The sequence below is a fragment of the Lethenteron reissneri genome, chromosome 47 (genome assembly GCF_015708825.2).
Source record: "Lethenteron reissneri isolate LAM-NWPU_2019-01 chromosome 47, ASM1570882v1, whole genome shotgun sequence".
In the NCBI taxonomy this organism is placed as follows: Eukaryota; Metazoa; Chordata; class Hyperoartia; order Petromyzontiformes; family Petromyzontidae; genus Lethenteron; species Lethenteron reissneri.
Window position 1 is genome coordinate 6025629 of NC_083825.1, and position 22779 is coordinate 6048407.

General features: G+C 47.3%; 1 protein-coding gene across 3 annotated transcripts in view; it reads right to left on the bottom strand.

The window, feature by feature from the left end:
* Positions 1 to 8476: 8476 nt before the first annotated feature.
* The window catches only part of TNIP1 (TNFAIP3 interacting protein 1), a 54446-nt gene continuing 40143 nt past the window's right edge, over positions 8477 to 22779 (bottom strand). For all 3 annotated transcript variants that reach the window (XM_061571119.1, XM_061571120.1, XM_061571118.1), the window contains 6 exons: positions 21804 to 21941; positions 20130 to 20255; positions 17757 to 17837; positions 16930 to 17088; positions 15798 to 15906; positions 8477 to 15306 (listed from right to left, as the gene is read on the bottom strand). In XM_061571119.1, the coding sequence (XP_061427103.1) occupies positions 15284 to 15306; positions 15798 to 15906; positions 16930 to 17088; positions 17757 to 17837; positions 20130 to 20255; positions 21804 to 21941 (636 nt within the window). In that variant the 3' untranslated portion in view covers positions 8477 to 15283. The remainder of the gene's footprint in view (positions 15307 to 15797; positions 15907 to 16929; positions 17089 to 17756; positions 17838 to 20129; positions 20256 to 21803; positions 21942 to 22779) is intronic.

A 22779-nucleotide genomic window follows, 5' to 3' on the forward strand; every position in this document is an offset into this window, starting at 1 on the left:
GTACACACACACGTACACACTTTGTGTAGTACACACACACACGTACACACACACACACGTACACACTTTGTGTAGTACACACACGTACACACTTTGTGTAGTACACACACGTGCTCGCACGCGCGCACGCAGCTCCACACAGTGATGGTAACATAACAAAGATTTCCCCGTGTAGCCCTAACAGGCTTTTGGGGCAAGCCCTGTTAGCGAGTAGCAAAACATTCAAAGGCCGGCACGGCACACAAAGGCGGTGGGGTGACCAGCACCACACCCGACCGCCTTTGTCTCCCCAGTGACGAGAAGTGCACCAGGTACTCATTTGCGGCTGAGTCGATCTAGGGCAAGGCCCTGGACCGGTTCAGATTTCATCGTCACTGGTGTTGGCCGTGAACGGGAATCAAACTCGTTTCGGATTGCAAGCACACACACACACAAAGACAAAGCTCCCCCGTGTAGCCTTAGCAAGACTGTAGGGCAAAGTGCTGTTAGCGAGCACTTTTCAGGGCCGCGTGAGTTTTTAACAACCACGCCCGGCCGCCTTTGTCTCACCAGGCGCGATGTTCACTACACACTGCACCAGGTACTCATCTGAGGATTGAATACACCTCAACAGACACACGCCTGCGTGCGTGCGCGCACTCGAACACAGAAGGGCCCCTCTGTGTGTCGACTACTGCCACTGTCGCCTTTCGTTACATTTCGTTACATTATTCCAATATTCAAATATGCTCAAAATGTCCCCCCCCCCCCAATATATTGCTATAAAATAGATTTCTGTTTATATGATTGTGGTTATGGTTGTACTTTATTAATCCCTAATCTCTGCCATTACATACAATGAAACAATAAAAGGTCAAAAAATAAAAAAACAGAGCAATGTAATACAATTAACTATTAGACATTATTGTAAAAAAATAAATAAAAAGTTCATCCTATGTGTTATTTAATTTCTTGATATTTTAGCAGGAAATGGCAGGAAATTAATTTTCAAATTTATATTTTTTTCTGGGGGGGGGGGGGGCCCAGACCCCCTGGAAGATTTGGTCCCCCCCAATGTTGACTCCATGGCTACGGCCTTGCATTATTCGACGAGGAAATTGAAGGAAGACGATTAATTATCGATGTCTTTCCCAGCAGGCGACAGAAGACCGGGCATGGATTTCAGGTTCCCGCCGCCCACGTCCCGCCAGCGTTGGTCGCATTGGCGGAGAAGCGAGCCGCATACAAGCACACCCAATATAAGCACACCTCATTAGTTGGCGATTGCTGCCGCTGCTGCTGCTGCGTTGGGGAGTGGTGCATGCACAGCCCATAACGAACGAAAATTCAACGCACTCGCCAATACCACCGAGGCCTTAAAAGGGGGGAAAATGTATACATTGGCCGACGTTTCGGGAAACGGCCCCTACTTTCATTGCACGCCATGTGCATTCTTTCCCGACCAGGCAGTGTTACCGACTGTACTGCATGTTGAACTTCTTTCGCACCGTACGTAGCCAGCGGTGCTAATTAATCGAAGGGGAGTTGAGTGTTTTTGGAACGAGTCCCAGTTCTGATGTCAGGTGATGTGGGTGTTTCCCCACGGTCGTGAGTGAGCATGGAATGAATGGAGATTGTCTGTGTGTGTTTGAGCGGTGCGTATGGTGCATCTGTCGACCCAAGGCACCTGCTGTGCCTGTCCCGTGACCTCCTCCTCCTGCCAAGCGAGCCTTGGACAACTTCACGTGGCCTCGATGTGCACCCGGCCTGGCACGAGCGCCGTGGTGACGACATGTGTCTGTTGAGGTCGACTCAAGCCTCGCATGAGTACCTGGTGCAGTGTGGATTGAACATCGCCCCTGGTGAGACAAAGGCGGGCGGGCGTGGTGTTAAAAAAAAACTCACGCGGCCCTGAAAAGGTGCTCGCGAACAGCACTTGCCCCTACAGTCTTGTTAAGGCTATACGGAGGATGGATATTTGTCTTTGTGCCTTGTATGTCCACGTGTGTGCATGTTGGCACTTGTGTCTTACATGTGTCGTACATGTGTTCACATCAGCGATGGTGTGTGTGCGCACGTGTGTGTATGTACTACACCAAGTGTGTGTGTGTGTATGTGGTTAGCGCGTTGCGCTATGAACCTTGGCGACTCGGGTTCGATTCCCGTGGTGGTGGTACATTTCCCTGGTCGATGGGAAGGAAAGGATAACTTCTGATGAAGGCAAACTACTTCGGATATAAGCACACCTTCTACAAGCACCGTTCTTGACATACGGCACCGCACGTAGTAAATGCCATATGGACATATTTGAAAAAATAAGATTTGCTCAAACTTTCCTACGTATTTGTTTCCCACCTTTAATTATATAAATTCCCTACAAATGATGACAGCAATTCTAACCAGTTTCGTGTTCTTCTGCTGGCAGTTCTGGAACCCACACAGTGCAGCTGTGTGTGTGGGTGACAGACAAAACCGCATCTTGAAATATTGAACGTTCAAAAAAATGAGTGCCGAGGCGCGGCCGGGTGTGGTGCTGAACTAGAATAGAACATAGCTGTGGGTGTGGTGGTCATTTGCCTGCCCGTCGTGCTCCAGGATCGGTGGATCACGCGCAGATGGGTGAACATGGAAGTTGGTCACGAGACCCGCGGCACAGCGAGCTGCTTCGTAAATCCGCCCGTGTGGATCTCCAGTGACTATTTTCATCTCATATGCTTGTTGGGGTTTCTCCGGGCTCTCTGGTTTCCTCTCGCACGAAGCCAGACTCTCACTCAGACATTATTGCCCAAACATTCTCAATGTAGCAGCACCCTCCTATAAAATAAAATGAACGTCTTGAGACTCTATAGGCCTCCATGGGATGTTAGTGTATCCGAGTAAGAGACAAATGAATACAGGGCAATGCTGTAATTCTTCTGATTATTATTACAAGCAAATGAAAACATAAGTCGTGGCGATGACCAAGGACAGAGCTTACAAGGGGGATAAAACGACGGTCCCGGTGGCAAGCCCGCGGGCAGAAGAACCGGTTCGCGACCGCTTTTGTGCTCTGCGTTCAAGTCAGGCAAAGCCTCTTGCGATAGAAACGGCACCGATTTGTTGAGTGCCCATCGCGCGACACGGGATAGATCGTGCGGCCGTCAGCCATCAACATCCACTCACTCGTGGGACCGGTCTCTGTGTCTCTGTGTGTCCATCCAAAAAAATAAAATATAAACATTCAGAATTTCCTCTCGGTAGATGAACGAAGAACAACGCGGATCAACATCTCAGTTTTGCGGGATTTTTTTAATTGAGAACACAAACGCTTCCAAACGTTCGATATTGTCGAGCAGTGTGGTTCTTAACCTTGACTGCAGCCTGAATCGTAAAGAAAAAACAAATGCACAATGTTAATAAATACATAGATTGGATGAAACAAAGTCACGTAGGTGAAAACAAAATAAAAATTATTTTGCTGAAGCAGTCACACCTGATGACGGATGCTTGTGTTGCTTCCGAAACGTCGTGATTTAATTTAGTTGTTTTATTTTATTTTGTTTTCACCTACGTGACTTTACCGAAAAAACCAAACAGTATGGATCCTTGCAGTCACGAAAACTTCAAATCTAGAAACAAAGTAAGTTGTAACTTAATTTGTGTTTTCGATTATTCACCTTCTAAAAATAAATCTGGCCTCGTCTCGCACCTCCAGAAAGGGCATCTCGCTCCGCCAGGGGCTGAGTGCATCCCAGGTTAAGAAGAAGAAGAATAACCACCTGCTGTCGACCAGAACAAACCCATAGTAGTAGGTTTTTACCCTTTCAACTGGTACAAAACTGACACCTTTATACAATGCATCAAGTTTGCAATAACCACAACACAACTAATCAAAATGCAAACAAAAAGAAACAACTCTGATAATGGTAATGATATGCACACTGTCCTTGAAGTTGATTGGTCCACACCCGAGACAGATTTCCTTAGAGCCTAGTCTCCATTGGTGTTGAACCAGATGATACCAAAAGGCGTACAACTGTGCCAGTTTAAAGGGTATAAACCTACTACTATATTTTGTCACTGGTAAAGGAGGTCTCATAGCAGAACAAGCCCGTTGATTTATTTAGCAATTGTGGATTGTTTATAACGACACATTTCTATTTACGCGATCTAACCCCCCGCCCCCCCCCAAAAAACCGATATTATCAATTTGGGATTGTGTATAACCAAACTATTAGCACGGTTGGCTACGTACGGTGCGAAATAAGTTCAACGTACATCGATACGGTGAGATGACTTTCATAACAGCTGCGAGAATACAAACCCATTCAACTGCAATATATGAGGCTGACACAAGTCCCTGCCGTGCTCGTATTCACACCTGTCAAAGAGCATTAATGTTGCTTCTGCTTTATGCCATCGTCATTCTGACAGCCCACGAGCCTGGCCAAACCGGACTGTCTTCTGATTATCCGGAATTTGGCCAAATTTTCGGTTATTTAAATCTTACAGTGACACTCCCACGGCTTGCTACGAAAATCCCTCCTGGGCCCTGCTGTACATCTTCCCGTACATGGAGCATTGGGCCAATATTGGGCCAATATTGGGCCAATATTGGGCCAATATTGGGCCAATATTGGGCCAATATTGGGCCAATATTGGGCCAACGTTGGCGTGTTTACCGAGTTATTACAGACGCCTCTCCACCGCTACGGAATAATGAACTTGCAGATCATCATCAGCAGCAGCAGCAGCAAGGATTAAGCCACGTGACGGATGAGTGCCTCCCCACGCCGCCACGACCTCTCACGATCTTAGCTCAACTCGGCGTGTCACCGCTCCGTGGATTTCGCCGTTCCATCTCCCCGACGGAGGAAAAACAACCCTTTGGAAGTGTTCCATTCCTTGGGCTGCCGCTCAGTGATTTTTTGTTGACAATCGGTCATCGTTCCTTTTATGGGCATGATGTGTCCTGCCCAAGCCTACTTACTTTTCGTAACAGTTTGATGTTGTTAAACCGCGTGTGTTCTCTCATCCACGTTTCCTTCTTTCTGTCTCTCAATGTAAGACCTTGCACGGAGAGACAGAAATCGCGTGTCTCTCCACGCTTGATTGTGCTCGTGTCAGCTTTTGTTCAACTTTTCCCCCCACAGATACAGGCGCTGCGGTGGCGAGATGTTAACTACCTCGCCTGGTATGCAGGAGGTCGTGGGTTCGATCCCGATGCTGACGCCTGCTGCTGTATATTTGGGGTCTGCATCCTCTCTTTCTCTCTCCCCCCTTGGTCGTTACCATTTTTTTCTGGCAACAAAAAACACCTTTTACAAGGAATCATGTCTGCATTCACCACAATGCTTGTGGTCAGAATGCAAAAAAAAACACACTGATAATATATGCATTGTCTTTGAAACTGATTGGTCCACACCAGAGACAGCTTTCTTTTGAGCCTCGTCTCAAACGGTGTTAGATCAGAGGACGCCAAAAGGCGTGAGTGTTTGTGTGCACGTCTTCGTAACGAGCAGTTTAAATAAACCAAGTAAGTGGCTGATGGTTAAAGTGCACTTTTTGTCCTGAATTTATTGCAACAGAGTTACAGCTCGCTGCTGGAAGTTTGTGGCGCATTCGTCACCATACGTGGCCACTTCCCGTGCGAAGGGACGTCACAGCGGCGCAAAGCAGTCTGGGTATTCGGGAGATCGTGGCGAAGAGTGTGCGTGGTACAAAATGGGACCTTTTTTGTGCCAGTATCAAAGTATGAAAAAACAAGAATGGGTTGTTAAGACTTTCTGGCAATAAAACAGGAGGTGTCAAGATGTCCAAACACAAAATATAAACCTTTTGCAAGGAATCAAGTTCGCATTGACCACCCACAGTACTTGTGGTGAACATGCAGACACGTGTGCTAGGCACTAACTGACCTGAAATCACAAACCATATCAGTAAACCCGCGCTCCCTACCCACGAATTCTAAATCGTAACCCATCCCACTTTAACCCGACACAAACACTGAAGCGAGTGGCTTCACTTTACGTTTTATCAATGGAAATCCAAGGAAGGCCTATGATTGGACGACCCGCTGGATCTAGAATTGGGATAGAAACTTCTGTGGGTACAAGTCATAGCAATGCGTGCAACTGCTATTGACTTGGCGCTGGAAAACGACAAGCATTTACTTGTTAACAATGAGACAATAAGCCTCCACATACCCGTCTCTCCACGTAAAAATAAATAAAAACCCTCTCCTACACGACCCATAAGTCGCACGGGTTTCTGACAGTGTATAATTTCAGCAGCAATCGTTTAAGGACAGGGGAAACTCTGGGCCTCGTGGTTTCGACACGCAGTGTCTCATCAGCAGTGCCAGGCTTCCTTGCATCAATGCTGGCGAACTGCCGACACTTGAGTTGTTTGGGGGTCCCGGTTAGACGTCAAATTATTTCGCGAAACTAAACTCAAAATAACTCACGAAAATTGCGTGCACTCAAAAATGTCGTCTGCTTATACTCACAATGTTATGTCATATTCTCACACAGCTACGCCAATGATTGTGATTTAACTGTTAACTGTGTGTCGCCACCTGCTGTATAAGTATGTTGACGATTTGCAGTCTCTATAGAAGTGAGGCGAACTGAGAGCTTTTATATTATTTGGGTCTTTCGGTAAAGTCATGTAGAACAACAAAATAAAAATTTGACATTATTATTTGTTCGACGTGATTTTATCGAAAAAAAAACAAAGAATATGAATTCCTGCAGTCACAAAACCTTTAAGTGAAAACTGAGAACTTTGTTGAATACAGGGTGGTCCAAAAGTCAGGACACAATGGGCTATTGTATTTATTTTAACTCATCACAAAGGGTAATTTTATTTATTTTAACAAATGTTCAAACTGGCTTCCGTTAACATTAACGCGTGCATGGATTATCGTTTGCAATTAATTCAGGACTTAAAAAAAATTACAGCTGTGTAACCTTTGAACATTAATCAATTACGTTGTTTTATAAATGATGGATATGAGTTGACCCCACAGGCAGGAGCATAAAAAAGTATGGAAAAATAATAACGATAACAGATAAAATATGAACTTATATAATAAACTATTCAACTATTTTAATGGCAGTGTTAAAAAAGAATTAAATAACCCCTTTGTGTCCTGAATGTTGGCCCACCCTGTACACGTTACAATAAAACCATCAACGCTTCACAACAGAAACGTGATCGATGGTGTGTGGAGCGGTCGTGGCGAGCGCGCTTACGCAATGCACCCGGCCACTCGAGTTCGATTCCCGCTCACGGCCACCAACACCCTAGTGAAGATTATCTGAACCGGTCCTGAGCCTCCCCTAGGTCGACTCAGCCTCAAATGAGCATCTGGTGAGGTGTGCAAAAACATCGCCACTCGGGAAACAATTGCGGCCGGGTGTGGTGCTGGCCACTTAGGGGCCGTCCATAAATGACGTCACGCGATTTTGGACGATTTTTGACCCCCTTCCCCCACCTCGTCACACGGCGTCACAAAAAGTCAGACCCCCCCCTCAAATGACGTCACAAAGCTCTGCCCCCCCCCCCAAAAATAGAACGTACTTCAAATCGATTTAAACTATTGTCATTGTAGTGCGTATTTAATGTGGCGTGCTGCACTCTGATGTTGTAGAAGAAAACATTTATTAAAAAGTCTATTTAATTAAGTAGAACGTGTCGTCTATATTTATGTAAAGTTGCGCATTTTGATGTGACGTCACACATCGTCACAAATATCTGACCACCCCCCCCCCCTAGGTGCGTGACGTCATTTATGGACGGCCCCTTACCCCCGTATCGGCCTTCGTAGGTGCTCCTCGCCAACAAAGCGTTCTTCAGCTTAACACGTAGCCTTTCGCGACCAATGTCATCCATAACGCAGGGTTGCCTGATGATGCTAGTTGTGATTACTGGCGAAACGTCGTACTCAAGATTGTAAATGTTGTGGCTTGGCTCTCCAACACACCGGTGCTGCTGTACTCGTGACGAATTGGCCACGTTCTGTTTACGTGACAACCCTTACTAGTTGGCTGTGTCGGGTGGTGGCGGGTTTAACGACACATTTATATATTTACGCGATCTAACCCAAAACACATGTATTACAGCGTTTTTCACCAATTTCAGAGGGGGGTGGGCACTTTGGCCGACAATACATCATCAGTGTGTTCAAGCCGCCACGCATTTGAAACCATTGTTGGGTTTGACAGCAGCACGATAGGCGAAACGTCGCCAACTGTATTTTTTAGGGCAATGCAATTGGCGGATCAGATTCTACTCTGGTTTTATGGAGCCGATCGGCTGTTACGCGACCAAGCTCGATTTCCTGTTCACAACTTATTTACGTGAATGTTTTGCTCGGTGCAAAACAACAGCCGAAGTAATTATTAACATTCAATACACGCCGAGAACAAAGCTTTGCAAATTTCTCGATTATTTTGATACTTTGGACACAAAAAAACCCCACTACGGTGTAGTATTACACAGTGCGCTGCAGAAATTAGATGACAACCTTTATTGAATTTCGTTTGCGTTACATAGTTCTGCGACAGCATAATCACAACTAGGATTATTAAAGGCTACTCGTAGCGAATAGCAAATTGTTGCACTCGTAAATACATTAATACAGATATATATTTTTCAAAAAACCTACCCAAGGCCAACCAGACCCTTCTCACAAAACACACGTGACAAGACCTGCTGTACCACGTGTCCTCAACTAGGTTTCACCCCAACACATCCGAGTGGATCTCGGGGTCCACGTAAGGGCCATGGGGCCGTTCGTGGGGTCACCAAGGTATCCAACTCAAATCTCAACTGTCCGGCTGGCTGACAGTACCGCTCAGATTATTGTTATATATATTTTCTTTTTACCAGGTAAGGCCCACTGCAGCTTCTCGCTTCTTTTTCAGAAGCGTCCCGGCCACGAATGATAGCTCAACGAAGCGGCCCATCACGCGGAAATGTACTGAAGCCAAAATAATTCCTCCGGAAAAGCCGGAGGACCCAGAGAAATATCCACGCGACCACCGGGAGAACACGCAAACTCCAAATATACAGCATGCGTCAGGGTTGGGATCGAACCCACGAAACCTCCTGGAATGTCAGGCGAGGGAGGTTAACTTCTCGCCACCGCAGTGCAAATTAGGTCCAATATTTCAACCCCGTTAATGAGAAGTGTCCTGGGAATCAAAAATTGCCAATCCCATTTCTCGACACTGAAACGCGTGAGAATCTACCTTGGAGCCCACTGGGTAGGGTTTTTCGCGGTTGTGCCGTACGGCTCTCCGATGTTCTTCGTGGGTCGTACCGCGTGCTGAAGGCACAATGTCCGACGTTTCGCTCCAAGTGCTGAGATCATGCCGAACAGCACGCGGTCCAACCCAAGAATACAACGGACAGTTAATTAATCTACTTTGATGTCGCCATCTTCCCACGCGGGTTGATAATTGAACATAAGCATTCAATACCATTAGCCGCTGTATTCACATGTTCTCATCACAACCCGACTTTCTGAACGATGAGCTTGTGGCGAGATGTTAACTACCTCGTGGGTTCGATCCCGACCCAGACGCTTCTATATTTGGAGTTCTTTTGGAGTTTGCATATTCTCCCCGTGGTCGCGTAGATTTTTCTCCGGGTCCTCCGGTTTTCCCCTCCACATTTTAGAAACATCCGTTTTAAGAGTATTTGGCTGCTACACATTTCTACACACTTTGATTTCGTTGAGCCATCATTCGTGAGAGCCAGGTCGCTTCTGAAAAACAGCGACTGCATATCGCTCAGTAAAATTTGAAGTTTAGTCGATTTTTGTTTTGCCCCAGAACACACCACCCCCGTACGAGCCACGTGAAGAAATCTCGGTAAAAATATTCCTCGTTCACCCGCGTCTTATTATCATCGCGTACAGAACGAACTTCCTTTTACGGGACATTTCGTGCTGGTTGAGTAAAAACTCCCCGGGCCACGGAAACGCCGCTGGGGGAAGGCTTCACGGCGGCGACTTTTGGCACGCGCGTGGCAGAAAAACCTCCCAGCACGTCGTTAATAACGAGCTTGTGTTAGAACACGTCTCTCCACAGAGAGGCACCCGATGCAGATGCCGGTGACTTGGAATTGTCTTGGGGCGAGCAAAAGACGAGGCTTGCTCGACGCAACAAAACACCACCCACTGGATGTGATGAATGAGGCTCGGTGCACACTGCAGTCGTTCGCTTGGGTCGAGTTTTAGACGAAGATATAATGTGATGTGTTCACAGAGCTGTCCGGGGCTGGCCTCCGGAAAATATTGACCCTCACCCACAGACCCTACTGCCCCCCCCCCCCCTCGACTGTTATCCAGTCAGGAGGGTGGGCGAAATGGGGGTTGGGGGGGGGTCGCCAAAAAATATTCATAATCAAAATTTTATTTCCCGAGTGAAACCCATAGAGCTAAGAAGCCCTTTTTTCAAGAGCGACTCGGCCGGCAGACACCATAAAAGCATTCCACAATTAGACATTTGAAACAAAGCAAAGAAGCCCTGTATATAGGTGAAAACATGAACAGGTATACAGGTACATTAATTTTATTGCGGAAATGAAAACTTTCTTTTCCTGGTTGTCGATGGCAATACGCTTTTAAGTTATTACACAACTTTGCAATCCAAACGCATTTGAATTAAGAACACGGCATTTTGCCTTTATTTGCATCTAACTGCCACCCTTGAAAGCATATCGACATAACCAAATGTCACCGCAAAGAACCAACGTGCAGGAATGTCTGGAGATGAGCCCAAGATCAGATTCGGTGGTTGGGTGTCACAGGGTCGTGGTGGAGGGGGGGGGGTCTTGTACCGCCCGGCACGCAAACGGGGCAACAAAACCTTTCCCACATGCAAAACACCCTCTCTGCACCTTCAGCTACACACAGACACAAACACACACACGGCCCATCGTGCCACGTGTTTGAAGTTTATATTAATTGGCTTTGAACGCTGTGGGGCTGTTAAACGCGGGGATCTCGCAACACCTGGCCCGCAGGAAAACTCGAGCCAAACAAGGCCCCTCGCTCGGCTGGTGGTAGAGTTCATCTGCTCCACGTCCTGCCCTGGCTCGACCCAGCAAAACACTGTCCCCTCCACTTCCACCTCCCCCGCCCCTTCAGGCTCGCCCGGGCTGTCACTGGATGAAGCCGTCAACGGATTTAAGCGCATTAGCTTCTGAGTAATAAAATACACAGACCAGAGGTGAATTTCCAAGACAGTGACACGCGCTATTACGCCCAATGAGCTTGGGCCTACCCCAGCATGCTTTGCATGTGTCATGACATCAACACCTGGGTGCATAACGCGCCCCAGCCGTGTGTTAAGACCGTTTGAGATGAGGAAACTGCATATACGGGTTGAAGCAAAGGATGTGATCTGCCGACGGGAGTTCGTTTTTTTTTATATATAAAGATGTTTGTGCAATAAAATTGGCAAATAACTAAAGCTTAAGCAATTAAATCATATTACTGTAATCCCACGTCCCTATGTAATAATACAATATAGTTATTGGTATCCCACTTCCTTATAAAGATTATTGGCTTGTATACAGTATTGAGTTAATACATGGGCTTAATGTTCATGTGATGTTTAACATTGGGAAAAAACCGGTACATTTCTCGAGTGTGAAAGCCCTTTAATTACTTAGCTACTCAGCCATGCTTAATACGAGCCTCGACTTTACATGGACAGTTGTGCGCGCTCCGATCTTAATCCGCCCATTGCTCTTGCGCACTAAAGGCGTCGCACACGTCGTAGATGGCACTGAACAGGCGGGCTCTGACAGTTGTGTTTAAGAAAATAAAATTACAATCACGACGCTTTGCCATCTTAGCCGGGTGGCATGTTGATGGCGTGCGGGTGGCCTGTGGCCATCAAAAATAAAGCAGCAGTTTTGATTGCGTAACAATGCCCAAATCAAATGGCTTTGGAACAACAGCGCAAGCTATCGCGAGCAATGATTTTTCAACACAAAAGATTGGGCCGGCCTCCCGTAATCCAAGCGCGGTTTTGCCGGATCGGGCTGCACAATTTCGCTCTCGAGCTTTTGCCACGAGCTGCTGCTGCTGCCGCGGGCTTTCTGCTGCGGCGTTGAACTGAAGACGATGCCGGATGCCCGTAGTCGTGCGTGGCGAGAGTTTGAGAGAATGAACGCTCAACACGCGGCTCAACTGGGAAAACCACACTCGCATTAAAGAGAAAAAAAACTTTTTTTTCCCTGAGTTTCGTTTAATTGGTTCATAATCCATAAAGAATTTAGGGATATAAGTGCTTCCTATTGATTACACTCGGGTCCTGGATCCAGTTGGTTACGCACAAAGCGATTCGGAACAAAGTCCTTTGTACAGCTTGCCGTTTGGGTACGGGTCAAGGTTATGAACCGATGAACACAACCTGACACGCAGCCGAAACGGTAAGCTGTTCCCGCAGGTATCCAGCGGTACCCAGAGGAACCTGACTCAAGGCGAGACTATAGGTTACGCCCTTTGCCCTCTGCAAAGGATCATGGGTAGCTTTGTTGACATGCACACATCGTGGTCTCGGGTAAGCAAAAACCTGTCGTCACAAACAGCACTCACAATTCACCTCTGCTGATCCAAAGGAATCGTTGTAAGCAATGTCCTAACTTGTATATAGTTACGTATATGGTTACTGTGGCTGAAGGGTGTTCATATGTACGGTATAGGGCAAGTGCAGGTTATGGAGATATTGCAAATGACGAAAGTAAACATCGGAATGAATGCACTTAATGATTTATATATTACCCTTGACACTGCATAAGCGTCTTCAGAACAATTACAGCTGTTAAGAACAAATGCATAAAAGCTCACCAATGCACTTGAATGCTTAACATTTTAAAAACCAATATTTCACGCAAACTTAACGTGTATGATCACCGCTGATATCACAGTGCTTTGAATAATCCGTGAGTGTGCTCTCATTTGTAAATTTGAAACTGGCCTTTCGATGCAACATTTTTTTTTGCCACGTTCATAAGAGTCATACATTTTCAACTTGTGATAAAATACCACTTTAACAGGCATCACCATTCGTCACCAATTAAACGTCACACTCATGTCAATTGAATACACCGCACACTCTTAGTTTCACTCTTTCGATCAGAACAGGACCCACACAGAAACCAAAATCATCCCTCACTCACACCCTGAAATAAGCCAGAGTTGGCTTTTATAACACGTAACCACAATGTCCCTTTCTCGGGAAACAAAACATTTAAGATTATCACTGTGACCTTGCTGGCTTAGTGGCAATTAACAGCAGTGTCATTTTACAGAGAACAACCCCAACATCGTCCATTAATTAAATCGAATTTATATTCATAGAGTGCCTTCGTTCAAGGCGCTTGACACAGTTACAAGAAGATTGACAGCAAAAAATTATTTAGACGGCACGGGTCGTGCAACCATTGAGGAATGCGTGACAGCGATAGAGGGGGGATGAGGGTAGGGGAGGGACGGGAAGGAGTGGAGGGGCGAGGGGGGGGGGAAGAAAAAGAGAATGGGGCAATGGAGAAGAGGTGGCGAGGCTTGGAGAGAGGAACGGATGAAGTTAAGGAGGATTGCTTCGTGAACAGGGGAAGTTTTTTTACACAACGGAGGGCTGCAAGGAGCGAGGACCAAAAACGGGATTGGGCACAAGAATGAGGAGGGACAGAGAAGGTTGGGAACGAAGCGAGCATGAGACGGGACGTAGAATTAGGTGGGCCAACAAGGCCACCATTATTGAAAAAAAAAATCATTCATAGGTTGTCTTTTACATCACACCAACAATACACAGCACCAAAATCCCAACTAACTCACATGGGGAGCCCAACACAGTCCATGAGCCCCGGACCAAATGTGTTACTCGTTGGTAGCACACGAGATGGCAACACTTTTAGTCATTCCAAGATCTTTGAAGCGCCAATTGAAGTGAATTATGTAAGACGAATTCAACAAGTTACGTTGTCGCGATCAACCCAGGTCGCCCTTGCATGCGTTCTCAGCGTGTTTATTTCATCTCCTGTTCAAAAACAGATACGACAACAACACGATCCACTTCTACTCGCTGCATGCAGACACTGCTGCTGGTAGGCGTTTGCCCCCCCCCCCCCCAACGGTACCGAATTAACCTCTGGCCCCATGGACGAAACAAATACACCGACATCATTCACTGTAAATACAATGTATCAGAAATTCCAATGTTTCTTAGAATTAAAGCAGCAACTGGGTTTGAAACATGACTAGTTTATTAAGTTAAAAGGTAACGCGATCAAACAATTACCTTCCCCAAACCACAAACTGCCACTCCGCCAGCCCACCCACACAGCAAAACTCACACTCGCTGTTTTCCTGACCAATATTCACCCTCACAGAGATCGTAACCATTCAAACACGCAATAGCACACCCCACATAACATACACGCTTGACTGCACAAAGCCAGGGGCAGCTACAACGCATAGCTTTCTCGTTGCAATTCCAGTCGTATAAATGCATTGTTGTTTTAGTTTTACTTTCAGGAATTATATGTTGGGGCACCTGGTGACGACAAACCATTTAAAAAAAAAAAACGGCGTCATTTTGCTTCAAGTGGAAGCAAGACATATACAGGGCGATCCATTTATAGATACCCCACCAATCCCAAATTGCACCTGCTTACTTTATTCTCAACAACAGCTGATTTAATATGGTGAGAGCAATAGCTTCCGCATCTTACAGGAGAATGCGGGAAGAAGCAAGGTGGTAAAAGGGTGTGGATAGAGATTAGTGGCTATGCAGTGTGTACAGGATGCCATAAGTAAAAGCCTCTCAAAAGTAGTTTATTTGAGTGGGTATCTATAAATGGATCACCTTGATTTTTTCCCCCCCCATCATTTTTGGGGGGCGAGAGGGGTGAAAAGAGGTGCGGTTCCTTATCGATCCCTGCCGTGACGTGAACCATCCCCCTTCCAATTCCTGGCGAGGGAATTTTTTTTTTTTGCCGGGGCCCAGTTACGGGTACATTTCTCCGTGCTCACCACACGGCATCATCGCCCTCTCACGCCACTTCCTCGACTTCCAAGTACAGCCGCCTCCCTCCCGCCCCTCCTCCCTCCTCCTCCAACACCACCATTGAACGCGAGGCCTCTCTCCATCTGCTCCAACGCATATGTGGACCCCCTGCTTTGCACGGGAACGGAGTGGGAGAGGCGAACCCGCTTGCAGGGAAAAACTCCCCCCCCACACACCCTCCCCACCGCCTCTCGGGAACAAAAAATCCCCCAATGCCAGTCGCCGCTTACGCTTTACCGCTGGTTTTCTGGGGATCCTGTCAGATAAGGGAGAAGGAAAGGGGAAGTCAAGGAAAATAAATAACGGCAGAGCGCGCAATTTGTCGAGAACCGTAGACCAGAGGGGGTTAACGAGCTATTTTGGTTGGGATTTTTGTTGTTGATTTTGCGCAGTCTTCGCAGTTTTCTGAGTTGTCCAACCGTGGTGAATCCAACCCCGTGTGTTAGAAAAAAAAGTCCGCCAGAAGGTGATATCACAGAACTTATTCAGAGATCCCCTTCAAGTGGCATTTTTTTCCCTTCATCCACGCGACAGGCAAAAGCGGCAATAATAAGCTCGTATCTTTCCAACAGGGCACCCCGAATGCATGTGCACGCTGGAGCCAGCCCTTTTCCTATGTGTTCGTAAAAACTCGAATTAAATAGCAAAGCACAACAACAACAACATACGGGTAGAAGACAAAGTGGAGGATGTGCATCCAGGAGATGGGAGGCCACGGAATGACAGGCGCCCCGGCAAACATCTCACCGGCAGCGGTGCCGTCCACCTCCATGTCCGCAGGCATCACGGGGTTTACCGGCGGTCGTGGCCCAGCTCTTTGGTCTCTTGGCCAACGCTGAAACTTGACATGAGCAGGCTGGAGAGAGAGGCGGTGGGGGAAGGAAATGGTACCACATAGACACAAATATTAACACTGGGTTCCATAAAGTAATGATGCTACTTGCACGCGAGTGTGAGCGTGCGTGAATGTGTGGGCGAGTGTGAGAGTGTGTGGGTGAGTGAGCGTGAGAGTGTGTGGGTGAGTGAGCGTGCGAGTGTGTGGGTGAGGTGAGCGCGCGAGTGTGTGGTTGTCTGAGTGTCAGCGTGCGAGTGTGTGGGCTAGTTTATGGGTGAGTGTCAGCGTGCCGAGTGTGTGGGTGAGTGTGTGGGCGAGTTTATGGGTGAGTGTGAACGTGCGAGTGTGTGGTTGTGTAAGTGTGAGCGTGCGAGTGTGTGGGTTAGTGTCAGCGTGCGAGTGTGTGGGCGAGTGTGTGGGCGAGTGTGAGCGTGCGAGTAGGGAGCAGTAGTGTGGCGGTTAGCGCGTTGCGCAACGAGTCTGGCCACCCGAATTCGATTCCCGCTCAGGGCCAACACCGGTGACAATTATCTAAAACGGTCCTGGGCCTCCCCTAGGTCGACTCAGCCTCAAATGAGTACCTGGTGAGGTGTGTAAACATCGCAACTAGGCAGACAAAGACGGCCGGGCGTGATGCTGGCCACCCATCCCCTCGTGTTCTGTGCCGGCCTTCATAGGTGCTCGCTAACAGCACCTGCCCCAACAGTCTGTTCAGGCTATACGGAGAATCTTTGTCTTTGTGTGGGCGAGTGTGAGAGTGCAAGTACGTGTGTGTGTGTGGGCGAGTGTGCGCGTGCGAGCATGTGGGTCAGTGTAAGCGTGCGAGCGAGTGTGTTGGCGAGGGTGAGCATGCGAGCGAGTATGTGGGCGAGGGTGAGCGTGCGAGTACGTGTGTGTGTGTGTGTGTGGGCGAGTGTGCGCGTGCGAGCGTGTGGGTCAGTGTAAGCGTGCGAGCGAGTATGTGGGCGAGTGTGAGCGTGCGAGCCTGTGTGGGCGAGTGCTGAGCGTGCGAGCGTGAGTGCACGTGTGTGCCGAGCCGCTCACGGAGCGTGGCGACGCGGGGCTTGCTGGCGGGTGTGTGGTAGCGGCGGCAGCGACGGCGCGCGGGTCTCCCGGCGGGTAGCGCACCACGTAGTGGTACTCGCCGTACGGCTCGGTCCAAGTCGCCTCCATGGGCGCCAGCGGGTGGTCGACGTCCAGCGCCTGCGCGCGGGAACCACGGGTTAAGTTTATTTTGACTCAATCTTAATTTTGGAGCTTTCGTGACTGCAGGAATTATTCTTTGGTTTTTTCGGTAAAGTCACGTATGCTATTATTTAATTTATTATTTTATTTTTATACGTGACTTTACCGAAAAAACCAAAGAATTTATTTTGACTCGTCGCACGGATGACGGGTCTCCCTTAAATTTCGATTTAAAGCTAACGTGACTGCAGGGATTCATCTTCTTGGTTCTTTCGGTAAAGTCACGTAGAAGGGAAGTAATAAAATAATAAAAATAAAACATAATAAAATAATTCTCACGACGTTTCGGCCACAACGCAAGCAGCCGTCCTCAGGTGAAGACCAGGTCATCATGTGAGAACGGGTCTCCCGTTTAGCCAGCTGCCGCGGCTATTTTACACGGGAGATCCGTGGTGCTGGGCGAGCCACAGTAGTAGCGGCGGCAGCGGCAGCGAAAAAACGTCAATATTTTGAGGTCCTTAAGGAATATATTGCGCAACTAACACACGAGGTTGCACGTTGTTGAAGATTGTGTCCGCTAACCAAGCTTTAGAGGCGTCTGAGGCCGTGGCTGCATTCTGGAAATGATTAAGCTGCTGCAAGGTTTGGCGCAAACGTTAAGTTAATCCACAAGTGGGGTGCCTTACCTGTCGCTGTCCCCTGAGTTGTTTCTGTAGCCTCTCTTTCTCCTCCCGCTCCTTCTTGTAGTCTTCTTCATAGGTGGTCAACTGCAGAGACGTGAATCATTTCAAAACTTATCACGCCTACCCACCCCTACCCTGCCCACCCACCACACCAATGACAGAAATGCCCAGCGCCGGTAGCGAGGAGTTAGTTAGCAAGTCAACACGTAACGTCTCACGTCGCCACCCTTTGCGATTCGTGGGATTTGTCACGATTCAGGGTCGTGATTCGATTCGAGGATTGTTTTCTTCTTTTTAAATCCTTTATATTAAGTTCACTTGCTTGCTTGCTTGCGCGCTTACGACCGTGCAAATCTTTCGGTCGTTTTTTAACCCACTTCCCGTGATCCAATCGAGCTGACATTTTCCACATAGACTCGTTGTGCGTGACAATTAATTTTCGTGAAAAAAAATGTGCAAAATTTTACACTTTTAAGGATTTTTTTTTTATATTTAATTACCAATTGCTTAATGCTGCCAGGCAATCATCTGACCCATAGGTGGCAGCCATCTCAAGCCAGAGGACGAGAGGACTCTAGCCGCCACGCATATAAAGGATTTATAGTGAAAAACTTTGTTTTTACGGGTACATTTTTTGTCATCTCATTTGTTTATCGTCGGGATCGTAGAGGTTTTTTGTAATTTCTGTTTCGTTTCTACAGTTTATTTTTTATTTTAATGCTTAAAGCCTCAATGTCAAACTGACATATCATTTGGATATCATTTGCATACACGAGTAAACGGCCTAACGACCAAATCACCCGGAGCTCAGAAAGCTAAGCGGGGTAATTCCGGTTTTTCCCTACACGTTTAGAAACCTGTGTTTAGAGTATTTAGCTGCGAAAACTTTCCACATGATGATAAGCGACTTTCTTGAACTATCATTTGTGGCCAGGTCACTTCTCAAAAAGAGCTATATGGCTCAGTAGGCCTTACCAGGTGTAAAAAAAAAAGAATTAGTTGATGTATTTTGAACTTCACCGTACATAGCTAACCGCGTTTAAGCATTGTTCAAATAAGTCTCCATGACCAGTGTGGGGTGGGGGAGACCATCATCCAGCAGTGGATTGACACGTAAATCCCAAATGAGCGATTCTCACACGCGCACAATTCGTTACGTGCGTGATGAGCGGAAAACTCAAAAGTTAATTGATTAATCATGACACGGCGAGTAATAATTAGTCATTAACGCATACCGAGCTTAATTATGTCGAGCGGGCATTTCATTTTTTCGATTTAAAGCTTTCGTGACTGCAGGGATTCATCTTCTTGGCTCTTTCGGTAAAGTCACGTAGAAGGGAAGTAATAAAATAATAAAAATAATAAATAAAAATAAAACATAATAAAATATTTTATTATGTTTTATTTTAATTATTTTATTACTTCCCTTCTACGTGACTTTACCGAAAGAACCAAGAAGACGGGCATTTCATGTTTATTGGGATTATCCAGTCCGCGGGGGAGGGGGAGGTTTTCTTTCGAAATGAATCATGACAAGTGATATTTAACAATTATAATCAGGGTGAATTACAACTCATTGCTCACCTTTCGTTGGAAATCCGCTCTGAGTCAATTCGCAACGGCCGTTCGCCGCGCACGCGAATCGGCACCGCACGGTTGGCCAAGTGCGGTGCGAAAGAAGTTCAACGTACATACGTACACGCCGCTCGGGGATTTAACCATTCCCACCCCCTTCGCAAAATCTGCCTCCGTTAGTCCCTGCACCACGGTTCCCGGTATCACAGTGGAGGAATATCGAGTCCGTTGTTTAACCGTCATTAAATTTGAGCCCGTAACATCGAAGCTCGATGGGGGCGACAACGGACTAATTGTTTCTTTCGCTTGTGATGCATTCAATGTCAACTGCTAAGAGGCAATGGTTGAAGGCGCACCCCTGCAATCGGATCTGGAGAGAAACTCCTCCAGGGCTACTGATCCCTACTCTTCCACGGAGGGCGAGGGAGTACCCACACTCTACCACATGCGACCTACCCATCTACTGTGGTGGACCCATTTATACTAAAACTGAACTTTAACAAACCAATTTTACCAGGTAAGGCTCACTGAGCCGTATAGCTCTTTGTCAGAAGCGACCTGGCTATCACAAATGATAGCCCAGCACAATGTGGGGTGGGGGTTGCGGGGCAATTAAAGTCACTTGCCAATGTTTTTTTAAACTGCCGAGCCAAGTTGGGTAAAACCGGCAAAAACTTTGGATTGCAAGTCCAGTGTGGCAACCCATTCCACCGCGGCAGCGTAACTTGCCAACCGGCAAACGACTTTTCTCGTCTGTACGATGAGCTCGGTTTCTGACGTCGCCTCTCCGTGCGTCGTCACCTGTGCGCGAAGAAGCCCGGTCTCTGTGACCTTCTGCTCCATCTGCAGCCGCAGCTCCTCCTTCTCGGCGTTCATCCGCTCGCGGTCGCATCGCTCCTTCTGGAAGTCTTCCTCGTAGATCTTAAGCTGACGGGATGAGACAACCGGCGTGACGCGTGGAAGATGATTACACCAACTATGAAACTAATTATATATGTATATATATAAAAAAAATTATTTGACCAGGTAAGGCCCAACGAGCGCTATACAGTTATTATTTAGACGCGACCTGCCTAGAAACGCTGGCTCAACGAAGTGGCTTATCATCATGTAGACATTTATAACAGCCAAATACTCTCAATGCATGTTTCTTAATGTGGATAGAGAAACCGGAGGTCCCGGAGAAAAATCAACATGACCACAGGTAGAACATGCAAACTCCAAATATACAGCAGACGTCAGGGTGGGGATGGAACCCACGACCTCCTGTATACCAAGTGAGGCAGATAACATCTCGCCACCGGGAAAGACCCTGCAAATGCTTTCTCAGCCACCGCTGGTGGATGGCCGCACACTAGAGGGAGGGAGCTCTTGAGCGCCCCTTTAAGCATGTTGGCCTACTCTTCCATGCTGGCCAGACGAATTGGAAGAGGTGGGATTATCCACACTTTACCCCACCACGCGTGACCTGCCGATCGACCAACTGTGGACAGAGGTGGGGTGGCGGGGGTATTGAAGAAACTAACCCCATTGTTTCAACCGCGACCTCTGGATTGCAAGTCAAGTGCGCTAATCCATGACCCCACCATAGCTATAAAAAAAACTGTGTTTCCAGATCAGCCCTCAACGAGTCCCAAGAACCTTTGTCAAGAGGGCAACGTTTGGCGAATTCCTTAAAAGAGTGTACGGAGAAATCCCACATGCAGATTGATTGGCAAACCTTGAGATGGGTCAGCCACCTACTTGCTGTACTGCCTCCATCAGGTGTCATGCTGCTCACATTTAATTATGTGTACCGTGCAACTACTCAAACAAGTTAGGGAAAATCACGTGTGTGTATGTATATTATGCAATGCTTTCCAACTTTAGTTTTGTCTTCAGAGGTATATAATTAGCAGTATGGAAGCAGATGGGTAAGGGTCAAATAATCCTCTATGCCCTGGTTTGTGTCTCCAAGTTGATGGCAACCCTTTGATTAATTGCCCCATCCCTGTCCCAATACAGGACTGAGAGAGCGTTATGCATCATGGCTCTCAACCGTACAATTGAAAAGTATTCAAAACAATCGACTCCGGAATCCAATCGCCGCCACCGATCATCACAATTCATCCAATCATTGCCTGGGCGAGTCACTCCACGCTCAATATTTTACGCAGAAAGTAACGATCGCGTCCACCATTTACAAGCAGCGTTCGCAGTTTGTGACGGGAGAGCGCTCGTTTGCATTCCAGGGAGGAATTAGTGGCGGGGTTCGTGGGGCCGGTGGTATCAACCGCGGTTGGGATCGATGCGGTTCAAGGGGCGGTTTGGATCAACCGCGGTCTACGGGGTGGTTGAGATCAACGGATTAATCAAGCCTTTATTTCTATAGCACTATTTCGTGCAAAACATGCAATTCAAAGTGCTGTACAGATAAAAGAAAACATTGTTCACGTGGTGGTTGGCATCCACGCGGTTCACGGGGTGGTCACTCACCTGCTGCCTCATGACGGCGATCTGCGTGCGCAGGTCCTCCTGGCGGCATGGAGCCTCGCCAGCCTGGGCTTGGTGCCAGGCCGCCGACTCTTGCACCACGGCGCAGCTGGGAGACACCGCCAGTAACTCCGCCAGGCTCTACACGCCAGCACGCACGCGTAAGGACACACGCGTATGTATACGCACCCACGCATTCACACGCGCGCGTGCACGCAGTCACAAGCACACAAAGTGCACCCGCACGCGCGCAGTAAAAAATTACAATGAAGTTCTCTTTTTCGATTTAAAGCTTTCGTGACTGCAGGGATTCATCTTCTTGGTTCTTTCGGTAAAGTCACGTAGAAGGGAAATAATGAAATAATAAAAATATCAAACATAATAAAATAATTCTCATGACGTTTCGGCCACAACGCAAGCAGCCGTCCTCAGGTTGAAGACGCTGTCTTTCCGACAGACCTGGTCTTCACCTGAGGACGGCTGCTTGCGTTGTGGCCGAAACGTCGTGAGAATTACTTTAAGTTTTATTTTTATTATTTTATTATTTCCCTTCTACGTGACTTTACCGAAAGAACCAAGAAGATGAAGTTCTCTTTCATTCGGAGAGGCTGACAGGAGCAGCGTTACCGTCGACGAACAGAGATTTAGGATACCCTTGTGGTTCTTTCGGTAAAGTCACGTAGGTATAAAGTAAAATAAATCACGACGTTTCGGGCGCAACACAAGCGTCCGTCACCAGGTGGGAAAGCATGGCCTGCTGCATGGTCTGCTGCTGAGGCCACTTCCTTATGACCCTTGGGCTACACCCATTTCAAACATTTTAAAACAGTCTGCCTCAACAGCAGACCATGCTTTCCCCACCTGATGACGGACGCTTGTGTTGCACCCGAAACGTCGCGATTTTTTAAAAATTTTCTTGCTGTGGATTTCACACCTGATTATGATTGCTTGTGTTGCAGTCAAAACGTCGTGAGAATTT